Source organism: Sinocyclocheilus grahami, unplaced genomic scaffold, assembly GCF_001515645.1.
Source record: "Sinocyclocheilus grahami isolate Dianchi unplaced genomic scaffold, SAMN03320097.WGS_v1.1 scaffold1233.1, whole genome shotgun sequence".
In the NCBI taxonomy this organism is placed as follows: domain Eukaryota; kingdom Metazoa; phylum Chordata; class Actinopteri; order Cypriniformes; family Cyprinidae; genus Sinocyclocheilus; species Sinocyclocheilus grahami.
Genome location: NW_015506412.1, coordinates 16774 through 29372, shown reverse-complemented (window position 1 = coordinate 29372; position 12599 = coordinate 16774). Strand labels below are relative to the sequence as shown.

At 38.5% G+C, this 12599-nt stretch overlaps 1 protein-coding gene across 1 annotated transcript in view; it reads left to right on the top strand.

The window, feature by feature from the left end:
* The window catches only part of slc8a4a (solute carrier family 8 member 4a), an 80331-nt gene extending 68979 nt beyond the window's left edge, over positions 1–11352 (top strand). Inside the window, exons 5-8 of the mRNA XM_016254264.1 lie at positions 289–413; positions 842–941; positions 1414–1686; positions 6609–11352. Of these exons, the coding sequence (XP_016109750.1) occupies positions 289–413; positions 842–941; positions 1414–1686; positions 6609–6988 (878 nt within the window). The 3' untranslated portion in view covers positions 6989–11352. The remainder of the gene's footprint in view (positions 1–288; positions 414–841; positions 942–1413; positions 1687–6608) is intronic.
* The last annotated feature ends 1247 nt before the right edge of the window (positions 11353–12599 follow it).

The window sequence follows — 12599 nt, the reverse complement described above, 5'->3', positions numbered from 1 at the left end:
TGCTGCATCCTCTTCAAACTAGAACTCAAAAACGGCCTGCAAGATAGAAAATGATCATGCAAATTGTGTTCAACACACATTTTTGGCTGCATTTTCAGTTACTTGATTTGCAAAATTCCTTTAGTGAATTGAGTGCAACAACGAGCGTAGACTGTGCATGCAAATAAACATCGCTACCAGTGAGCACAATTCATTCTTAGTGAATTTCCTTGTAAATTGATTTCTACCATCTCAGCTATGTACAAACTCTATGGCTGAGTAGATTTTCGATGTGTCTTCCTCTGACAGGAGACTCCAATGATAACAAACCGGCGGTGGGAGAAGAGGAAGAGGAGGTGGCCAAGATGGGGTGCCCGAGTTTGGGAGAGCACACCAAACTGGAGGTGGTGATAGAGGAATCGTACGAGTTTAAGGTAAGTCCTGTGAATCAGTAAGAACAATACAGCTTTCATGAAATGGTCTTACCTGCTCAGTCTCTCACGTTCAATTTCTGTCTGAATCCTCACCTCCTTGTTCCCATGGTGACAGTCTCAATACTGGAGGTCACTGGGGTCAGGTAGCACAGCGATTTAGAAGAGATTTGAGGTAGAAATACTGCGTTACTCGCTCAACGATTATCCGCAGCACTCTAAATGCAGGATGACATTGGAGAAAATGAAATTCTGACAGGGTTGTGCATAGACGCCCACTGCCTCACTGAAATCAGTTTAGCTGAGACCTCTGTGCTCACTGGGTTACGAGACCGAGTCATATTAAATCTTGTCTACTACGAGGACACAGTTTTGTGGGATTAGGTTTGATTTGTCTTTTTGGTGTTTATATATGTATTTGTGTTTTTCAGAATACCGTCGACAAGCTCATAAAGAAGACTAACCTGGCGCTGGTGGTGGGCAGCAGTAGCTGGAGAGAACAGTTTGTTAGCGCTGTCACTGTCAGTGCAGGTCAGTGTCTTAATACATATGTTATTTGTGAAATTTACTAGTAATTTCTATGTGAAAATTGTTTCAAAGTAAATACTACACCAGTTGTTTGTCAGTGTACAATTATGTGAACCAAGACAAATTTTTCTTCAAAACCTGAAAGTTGTGTAACATTTAATTGTACTAAAAGAATTAAATTAAAATACATTTATTGAACTGAATTCATTTGAATTGAATGTTTTTTTCCTAATTACTATACCTTACTGCAAACTGTATTCTAGGGCTGGACAATTAATAAAATTTTATTTTCAATTACATTTTTGGCTTCCAACGATTATGAAAACTAGAAAATCGAAATAAAACGACGATTGTGTCACATTCCATTTTGCAGTGATGCTCTCATTTTGTCTTGTGTTATAAATACCCGTGACATTTTTTTTGTCATAATCAAGCAAACTTTTCTGTATACTGTACCTTTTGTTTACCTCCTCAGGTGATGATGATGAGGAGGAGAGCGGGGAAGAGCGTTTGCCCTCGTGCTTTGATTACATCATGCACTTCCTGACAGTTTTCTGGAAGGTTCTTTTTGCCTTCGTTCCACCCACAGAGTACTGGAACGGCTGGGCCTGCTTCATCGTCTCCATCACACTCATTGGGGTCCTGACCGCTGTCACTGGAGATTTGGCCTCTCACTTTGGTTGTACAGTAGGCCTGAAGGACACTGTCACAGCTGTGGTGTTTGTGGCCTTGGGCACATCAGTGCCTGGTGAGTGTTTATTTGTGTATTAGATGCCATAGCATATAGCTGATTAGTAAAGGATAATGTACAGTCATCCAGCCATTATCGTAAAATAAACCCCAAATGCCACGATTAGCCAATTAGAATCAAGTATTCTATCAAATATTGATGAATTACATACTGTAATGTTGAAATGTTGCAACTGCTTTCAACATCTTTTCTAATTTATTGTTCCATAATGACCCCAGTCAGCTTTTGTGTGGATGTGTGGATGTTGTAGTTCATTTAGACTGTTTAATGATGTGGACTATTTAGCAGACCATGATTTGCAAGAGATCTGTGTGTTTGTCTTGGCATTAGCGGCATTAGAGTTGATGGACTGATTCTGCTCAAGCTCTGTATGTCAAACCATCCTCAAGCTCCAACACACATAATGAAAAGATCCACTTCAAAAGACGAATCTGAGATCTGAGAAATGAGATCTCTTTTATATCTCTGTTGTTTCTTCAAGACAGCAGTGAGATTAAACAGAGGGCAAATTGTGCTTAAATTTCTGTCTGCTCAGTTAGAGGTGGGCGATATACAAGTACAAATTTATATTACAATATTTATTATAAATTTTATTTGGTTATATATTTTATCATGTGCAGTTTATAATGTGTATATTGTAATATACACATTGTAATGGGGAAAAAATTCTGGCCATTTTTTCAAGTTATGGTAGACCCTTGGTAGTCACAATTTTGATATTATATGTTTTTTCAGGGTAAAATAGTAGCAAAAAAGTGTATATTAAGTTACAAGCATAAGAAAACAATATTTGCCCAAATCTTTTTGGAAGTACTTCACCTGTATAGATGTCGATTCACTAACCATAGATTCAGTTCATTTAGCAAAGCATTTGTCAAACTGACTCAAACTGATAAATCCTTGAGTAATCTGATCTGAATGATTAATTAAAAGAATCAGTTCATAAGACTCATTTGTTGTTAATCAAACTAGACTAGTTGGACTGTGATATTTTTGTGTGCACTCAATAATGCACTCAATAGTCTTTTATCACATCACATTCAAATCAGACTGAAAACTTTTATAACTCAAGTGATTTATAACTGAAGTAAAACAAGTTATTTTCTTCTTTATTGGTTTATTGTTTTAACCTGTCTGCCACCCATTCCTTACTGCCAGAAATTTCTTCTGAGAAAAAGACAATTGTAATCTCATTTTTGTCTCATCTAGATATTTCCAAGAGATCACAGTAGAAAATTTGGGCACAAACTGTGCTCAGATTTCCAAGATACCAAAGTCTGCAATCACAAGCCAGATATTTTAATTTGAAATTAATAATTTCTCATCAAGTTCTTCTAAGACTCTTAATTGTATGTCAACTATTATCTCATTTGTTTCTGCTTTTCTTTCTCATATGGACAGTGGCCGAGAGAGCTCAACACGCTGCAACTTAAGAAAACACATGCAAATAAGAAAAAGCACCAGCAAATTAAGAAAACATCATCAGTTTGACAACACATGTGCTGCAAATACTCACAGCACGACCAAATACAGAAATGCACTGCAAATACTCGCAACACAACCAAATACACAAAAGTGTTGCAAGTAGCACAGACCACAACGGAAATGTTTCAAGGGGACCCCAACAACACTTTTACTAGTTTTATTATAGTAAAAGTGTAGTAACCATGTTTTTTGGCATATTAATTATAAAAACCACAGTTGTACAAATACCATGGTTAAACTATGGCTACTGTAGCAAAACCATGGTTAATTTGTGGTTACCATGGTTTAACTATATTAACCATGTTTTTTTTTGTTTTTTATTTCGTAAGGTAAGTTGTAAAAGTAAGTTAGCCAGCTTTCATAACGTTTCACAGTTACAGTAATTATTTTCAATTACATTTTTGGCTTCCAACGATTATGAAAACTAGAAAATCGAAATAAAACGACGATTGTGTCACATTCCATTTTGCAGTGATGCTCTCATTTTGTCTTGTGTTATAAATACCCGTGACATTTTTTTTGTCATAATCAAGCAAACTTTTCTGTATACTGTACCTTTTGTTTACCTCCTCAGGTGATGATGATGAGGAGGAGAGCGGGGAAGAGCGTTTGCCCTCGTGCTTTGATTACATCATGCACTTCCTGACAGTTTTCTGGAAGGTTCTTTTTGCCTTCGTTCCACCCACAGAGTACTGGAACGGCTGGGCCTGCTTCATCGTCTCCATCACACTCATTGGGGTCCTGACCGCTGTCACTGGAGATTTGGCCTCTCACTTTGGTTGTACAGTAGGCCTGAAGGACACTGTCACAGCTGTGGTGTTTGTGGCCTTGGGCACATCAGTGCCTGGTGAGTGTTTATTTGTGTATTAGATGCCATAGCATATAGCTGATTAGTAAAGGATAATGTACAGTCATCCAGCCATTATCGTAAAATAAACCCCAAATGCCACGATTAGCCAATTAGAATCAAGTATTCTATCAAATATTGATGAATTACATACTGTAATGTTGAAATGTTGCAACTGCTTTCAACATCTTTTCTAATTTATTGTTCCATAATGACCCCAGTCAGCTTTTGTGTGGATGTGTGGATGTTGTAGTTCATTTAGACTGTTTAATGATGTGGACTATTTAGCAGACCATGATTTGCAAGAGATCTGTGTGTTTGTCTTGGCATTAGCGGCATTAGAGTTGATGGACTGATTCTGCTCAAGCTCTGTATGTCAAACCATCCTCAAGCTCCAACACACATAATGAAAAGATCCACTTCAAAAGACGAATCTGAGATCTGAGAAATGAGATCTCTTTTATATCTCTGTTGTTTCTTCAAGACAGCAGTGAGATTAAACAGAGGGCAAATTGTGCTTAAATTTCTGTCTGCTCAGTTAGAGGTGGGCGATATACAAGTACAAATTTATATTACAATATTTATTATAAATTTTATTTGGTTATATATTTTATCATGTGCAGTTTATAATGTGTATATTGTAATATACACATTGTAATGGGGAAAAAATTCTGGCCATTTTTTCAAGTTATGGTAGACCCTTGGTAGTCACAATTTTGATATTATATGTTTTTTCAGGGTAAAATAGTAGCAAAAAAGTGTATATTAAGTTACAAGCATAAGAAAACAATATTTGCCCAAATCTTTTTGGAAGTACTTCACCTGTATAGATGTCGATTCACTAACCATAGATTCAGTTCATTTAGCAAAGCATTTGTCAAACTGACTCAAACTGATAAATCCTTGAGTAATCTGATCTGAATGATTAATTAAAAGAATCAGTTCATAAGACTCATTTGTTGTTAATCAAACTAGACTAGTTGGACTGTGATATTTTTGTGTGCACTCAATAATGCACTCAATAGTCTTTTATCACATCACATTCAAATCAGACTGAAAACTTTTATAACTCAAGTGATTTATAACTGAAGTAAAACAAGTTATTTTCTTCTTTATTGGTTTATTGTTTTAACCTGTCTGCCACCCATTCCTTACTGCCAGAAATTTCTTCTGAGAAAAAGACAATTGTAATCTCATTTTTGTCTCATCTAGATATTTCCAAGAGATCACAGTAGAAAATTTGAGCACAAACTGTGCTCAGATTTCCAAGATACCAAAGTCTGCAATCACAAGCCAGATATTTTAATTTGAAATTAATAATTTCTCATCAAGTTCTTCTAAGACTCTTAATTGTATGTCAACTATTATCTCATTTGTTTCTGCTTTTCTTTCTCATATGGACAGTGGCCGAGAGAGCTCAACACGCTGCAACTTAAGAAAACACATGCAAATAAGAAAAAGCACCAGCAAATTAAGAAAACATCATCAGTTTGACAACACATGTGCTGCAAATACTCACAGCACGACCAAATACAGAAATGCACTGCAAATACTCGCAACACAACCAAATACACAAAAGTGTTGCAAGTAGCACAGACCACAACGGAAATGTTTCAAGGGGACCCCAACAACACTTTTACTAGTTTTATTATAGTAAAAGTGTAGTAACCATGTTTTTTGGCATATTAATTATAAAAACCACAGTTGTACAAATACCATGGTTAAACTATGGCTACTGTAGCAAAACCATGGTTAATTTGTGGTTACCATGGTTTAACTATATTAACCATGTTTTTTTTGTTTTTTATTTCGTAAGGTAAGTTGTAAAAGTAAGTTAGCCAGCTTTCATAACGTTTCACAGTTACAGTAATTGTGTATTTCATCAGTTTATTTAGGCTAATGATATCCAAAAAAGCTAAGGAATCATATGATCAAGATGTTACAATAAACAAAAATCTCACCTCTCAGAGCAGACATTGATAAGCATGTCCCAGCCAGGTTTGTCACTTGTTGCTGTTCCCTTAAACATTTCCGATGTGGTCTGTGCATATTTGCAGCGTGTTCCAGTATTTGGTTGTGTTGTGAGTATTTGCAGTGTGTTTCTGTATTTGGTCGCGTTGTGAGTATTAGCAGTGCATATGTTGTCAAACTGATGAAGATGTTTTCTTAATTTGCTGGTGTTTTTTCTATTTGCATGTTTTTTCATTTGCAGCATGTCGAGTTCTCTCGGCCACTTTTAGAAGAAACATCTGAGACAATGTTGATAACCTGAATTAAACATAACTGAGACCTCCATTCTGTCTTCTGAGCCAGTGTTTCCCACCCCTGTTATTGGAGGCATATTTTGGAAGTCTCATTTATCTGACCGATCCATTTCAGGTTTCTACTCATGTGCTGAATCAGGTGTGTTAAATTAGGAACACTTCGAAATGTGTACTGTTGGTGTGCTTCCAGGAACAGGTTTGAAAAACATTGTCCTGAACTATCAGCAATGCCTGTCATTAAAATGTTCCTCTGGGGCACTTTCAATTCTCACCTTTCTTCTTTCATCTTTCTTTTTCTCTGTCTTTCATTTTGGCCTCTACAGATACCTTTGCCAGCAAGGTGGCAGCCATCCAGGACCAATACGCCGATGCATCCATTGGAAATGTGACAGGTAGTAATGCAGTTAATGTCTTCCTGGGTATCGGAGTGGCGTGGACCATCGCTTCTGTATACTGGAACAGTCAGGGCAAAAAATTCCTGGTCCCGCCAGGGTCGCTGGCGTTTTCTGTCACCGTCTTCACCATCATGGCACTGGTGTCTGTTCTGACACTACTGTACCGCCGCCGGCCCTCTGTGTCTGGGGGCGAGCTGGGGGGCCCACGAACCACCAAGCTGCTCACCGTGTTCCTCTTCATCATCCTGTGGCTCATCTACATCATGCTGGCCTCACTGGAGGCTTACTGCCACGTGCCTGGCTTCTGAGAAAGTTCATAAGAGAGATGTACTCTTTACTGTAAAACCTCCCATCATTCTTCCTTTCTTCTTTTGTTTATATAAGAAGTCTAAAATAAGTGTTTACATCTGTTCTTACTGATTATTATCGGTGTTGAAATTGAACTCGCATCCTTTCGCTAACACTAGATGAGTGTCAGTGGTGGATGATAGAGGCTCTGTCATGCACAGCTTCTCTTTATAGATGGATCTCTCTTACATGGTGTCTGCCACCACCTGGATATTCAGACACAGCAACACCCTCCAGAATACTCTCCAGAGAGCCCCCTCAGCATTTTTCTTGCTTCAGTGCTGTTTTTTTCAAGGATGGTCCTTTATACCAAACTTCGATATTCTCTCAGAAATCCCTCTTCTATCATTCTCTCTTCCCTCCAAGTCGCTGTGAATAGACTCAGATTCCCACTGCAGAGATTTGGGCATGCTTCACACCTTTACCTACCCACAAGACATGAACACACTCATTTGTCTTCTCTTGCCTGTTACTGCAGACATTCGTACACACACAACTATAATTTCAGCTCAAGCGAACCTGTGGGGGCTGAGCTTCTCAAACTGACTCCGCCCCCAGTTTGACCTTTACCAATAACCCTGGCCAAATTCTACTCAAACATCTTCATCACCTCTGAACATGCCCCCAGTGCTACCTACACCAGAACTTCTTCAACTCTGACCTCACCCTCAATAATGATACATCAACTTCCTCACTATTAATCTCGCTTCAATGTCTTCACAGACCCTGCCCTAGCACTACTTATACCACGTTTTTGACCAATGACCTCAGCCCCAACATTACATAAATACCTTTATCACCTCTGACCCTGCCCCATCACTAATTACACCACACCTTCTTCACTTCTGACTCCACCCATTACACTACATATACATTACACCTTTTTAATCTCTGGCCCACCCCAATATTACCAGACCTTATTTACACATGACTCCAATTCCCAACACAACAGACTTCTCTTCACTTCTGACCCCATCCACGACATTTCCTGTGCCACACCTCCTCCATCACTGACCCCACCCCTACATTATCTATAGCACACATATTCACCTCTGATCCCACACCATCACTACCTACACCACCACACCTTCTTCAATTCTGACTCTGCCCACAACTCTACATATGCCACAACTTCTTTAAATGTGGCTCTGCCCCAATATTATCTATACCACAGCTTTTTTATATATGATCCCGCCCTCGACACATCATACCACACCCTCTTCTCATCTACTATTTGCTGGTGTTGTACATTTTTTAAAAATACTCTTGTGAAATTTTTATAATTTATTTATTTATTTTTACCATGCTAATGAAAGTGAATTGTGAAGTCAATAGAAGGAATGTAAGAAGGAAAGAAATATCTTTTTCAGTCTTTTTTGGTTAATTTTGTTGAAACTTATCAAAACCTGAAGAGATACACAATTTGCATGGAACAACATTAGTAATAGAATGGAGACCAAAATAAATAGTTTAACAGTGACAGTGACATAAGAACCAAGGTGTTGGTGTTTATTCATGTGATATTTATTGATATTTATTATTATGAACTATGTATTATATGGGGAAATATTGTAGGCTGTATGTGTGTGAGAGCATGTATTCATGTAATGGGCAAGTGCAACAGATTTGATGAAATGTATGAGTGTTGTGTGTGCCAATCTGTCGAACAGTGTTCAAAGTCTTTTTATCTGTCTATGAGTGTCTGAAAGTATGAACTTGTGTAACACTCAAGCACAGTGAATTTTGTGTCTGTCACTGAAACGCTCAGGAGTTTCAGGCTCTCATCCCGTGAGTTTCTGGATCTTCTCCCAACATCCATGAATTCACAAATGGCTGCAGCTTACATGTGGTACATTGGTTGGTCCTAAAACATGTAGTGAGAAAGCAGACTGTCCTGTCGTACCAAGCCATGTTCCACAGCTTCACTGTGTCAAGTTTAAGCTCTATTCACTACTGAAGGCATAGCGTCATTGAGTCATGTGGTTGTGTGTGAACACAACATGGGTGCCTTGATATCAACAGTACAATGTCTCTTGGCCATACTGTAGGTCTGTCACTGAGTTTACACTGACAAGATGGTAAAAATTGTGAGTTTCGTTCACGCCCAACGTGGATATTTTACCCGTGAAATGTGAGCCCCTCACTTTCGCCACATTAATCCAGAGCCGTATCTAATTATCCAAGCGCTTACCTCTCCTGATAGCATCGACGCCACCTAATTTGCGTTATGTGCATGATTAATGGATAATGGATCAGATTCTAGTTCAGTTTCAGTTTGCTCTCTTTAATCAGTGTCCTCTATCTGCTCCTTAACTAAAAAGACTTGGTTAATTTCCTGTTAGCCAGGAGTTAAACTAGCTTAGTTAGCCCAACTCTCTATCCCATACTTCTCTTAACTCAGTATGCAGATATTATATAATTGTTTACAAGGGTGTTATGTGTCCCCATTTCCCCAGCTATCAGCCATCTGCTTGGCCCAACCTGGGACACATGCTATAGGAAATGAAAAGTTTTAGCAGTAGGACATTCTGGTGTTGCTCACTATTAGGGGCCCCAGCAGACCAGTGCTTCAAACTTTTTAATGCACTAAATAAGTCATTTTTAAGAGCTTTCTGAAAAATGGTAAGAGGGAACGCAAAGTCCCATTACCTGATTTATAATGACGCCAATGGTTAAATGCACCATTTTATGATGACACCATTGGCTTAAAAGAGGCTGGGCTGCTACAGCCCTCCATTTTCTTGAATGATAAAAACATAGAGGTTCAACAAAAGCCACAGTCAGCCATCTATGGAAATGTTGTAAGTGCTCTTCTTACACAATGTGTGACGCAAAAGTGGGCGAAACAGATGTACATACAGTCCGCATTTATACCGGCATATGTGTATTTATACATTCAAATGATACCAGATTAAAAAAAGCACTGAGTGATGTATTTTTAGTGCTTCTTGTTGCTAGGCGACGTCTTAAAAGAGTCGTTGTCTTTCTGTCATTATGTTGTCTGGTGTCCGTGCTCAAGGGTGGGTGGAGGAGTATCTGTTGGATTGTAATTACTTTATAAGGTCACTCTCGTCTCTCTCCTAATATCTGTCCACACAGGGTTAATGAACTTAAAAGTTCCACCCTAATTCAAGGACAATCCTTAATTCAGAATCTTAAATTGCCCCCTAGAGTTTTGCATTATATTAATATAAGCTTTTGCTTTGTGGAAAGCAGAGCAGTGACTGATCTCCCTGAGGTAGACATATTCAAACATACCAATCATAGTTGCATCAAACTAATAGGGTTTTCAAAAAAAAAAAAAAAGACCAACTATAGAGGATTATGTTGTTGAATCTCCGTGTAATGCTCAGTAGCCAGTGGATAACCTTAAAGAATACCATATGAGACCATATCATGCTAGAAGATCTGTTTCTGTTTATTTTAGGGAAAGGACCATCTCTTGTGGACTAAAGCATTGCGACTGATTTATGATCAAATAACAGCAGATGTGCATAGAAACGCACTTAAAGGGATAGTTCATCCAAAAATGACCATTCTGTCATCACTGTGTCGATTCAACCTGTATGATTTTCTTTCTTCTGTGGAACACAAAATAAGTTTTGTCAGTACACTTAATGTCAGTGGGAACCACGATATCAGTAAACCCCATTAACTTTAATTGTATGGAAAAGGGAGAAAAAAAAGCACTGAGACATATTTTTCATGTTCATTGTTGGGCGAACTGTGCCTTTAAATGCATTTTTACACTTGTTTACTGTTATTTGATCTTTAATCAGTCTCGACTTACCCAAAACACTCTCGCATAAACAAAATGACCTTGAATATCTGATATTCATAGTCTGTCATAGCATGTTAATTTCTTTCTCGTATGTCAGAGTGCTTGTGTCATGTTAGAGTCCCGGTGTCACATGTGCTCTTTTGTGGTACTTCAATCTTAAAGCATGTCTTTTCTATGTGTGTGCATTCGTCTTCTAATATTGCATTTCTCTTTAATCACAAACATTGAAATATTTACAAAATAAATTAATTGTGTTTGGTTTTGTATGTATAGCTATTTGATAAATTACTGTTTTAAAATACTTCTTTTTTTTTTAAGCCAAGTGTTCTTCACTTAGTTATATGACACTATTGTTGTCTTGAGATATGTTCTGTACTAAGATCAATTTATATTTTGGGTAAAAAAAAAAAACGTGCTGCATAGAGTACTTTATCATAATCTTAACAACAACAACAAATAATTTATGTTCTCAATGTTGTATCTAAAAGTATGTATGAGGGAGAAATGTGTGATATTATGTGAACTCATTAAAGCTGTAATGTCAAGGGAAACTACAGTATTTTGCCAAAAGATAGAGAATGAGTCTCTGTTTGTAATGCGTAAAACTTTGTTTCATATTTAATTTATTATTGAGTACATTAAAGTTGGAATTGTATATTACTAAAAGACTTTTTAACTCTTTATTAAAAAAGTTGTTTTCTCTCAAGCATGACAAGAGAAAACAAAACACCTCTGTTAATCTATTGTCCATTGCTTCATATCAAACTGTAATGTGCAAGGTCATTGACCTTTTGCTAGGAGTTTGATTGACAGGTGATCTGACCAATTCCAATCAGTGCAGTCGAAACAGGCTTGCAATGCCTGCTCTGTTTCGTTGGTCCACCTCTTTACAGACTTTACTACAGGTTTAGCAGATTTAAGTTTATGCCTGTAGGTCGGTATAAGATGAACCAGGCAGTGGTCAGAGAGTCCTACAGCTGCTCTGGGGACCGAGCGATATGCATCCTTTATTGTGGAGTAACAATGGTCCAGTATACTACTGTCTCTGGTGGGACATGTAATATGCTGTCTGTATTTTGGCAGTTCACGGGAAAGATTTGCTTTATTAAAGTCCCCGAGAATGATTAAAACAGAGTCCGGGTGTTGCTGTTCTGTCTCTGTGATCAGATCAGCGAGTTTCTGTAAAGCTGAGCTCACGTGTGCTTGTGGAGGGATGTAAATACTCACGAGAATGAACGAGTGAAAATCCCACGGCGAATAGAACGACTTACAGTTAATGAAAAGCGCTCTAGATCGGAACAGCACATCTTCTTTAAAGCTGTAACATCTGTACACCACCTTTCGTTGATGTAAAAGCATGTCCCGCCGCCGCGTGATTTCCCCGTTGATTCTGCATCGCGGTCTGCTCTAAACAGCTGAAAGCCCGGCAGTTGTAGCGCGCTGTCCGGAATGGTGTCATTCAGCCAGGTTTCCGTGAAACACAGAGCAGCAGAGTGTGAAAAATCCTTATTTGTCCGGGAGAGCAGAAGAAGTTTGTCCGTTTTGTTGGGTAGAGAGCAGAGGTTTGCCAGATGGATGCTCGGCAACGGCGTTCTGAATCCGTGCTTCCTGAGCTTCACGAGCGCGCCGCCTCGCTTCCCTCGTCTGCACGTCCTGAAGCGCTTGATCAGCGCAGCTGCTCCGCCAAGTACAACGTTCAGCAGAACGTCCGAATAAACGAAATCCGGTAGAAGATTGTGTGGTATGTTCTGCCGAATGTTCAGCAGCTCATCCCTGGTAAAACTGATCGT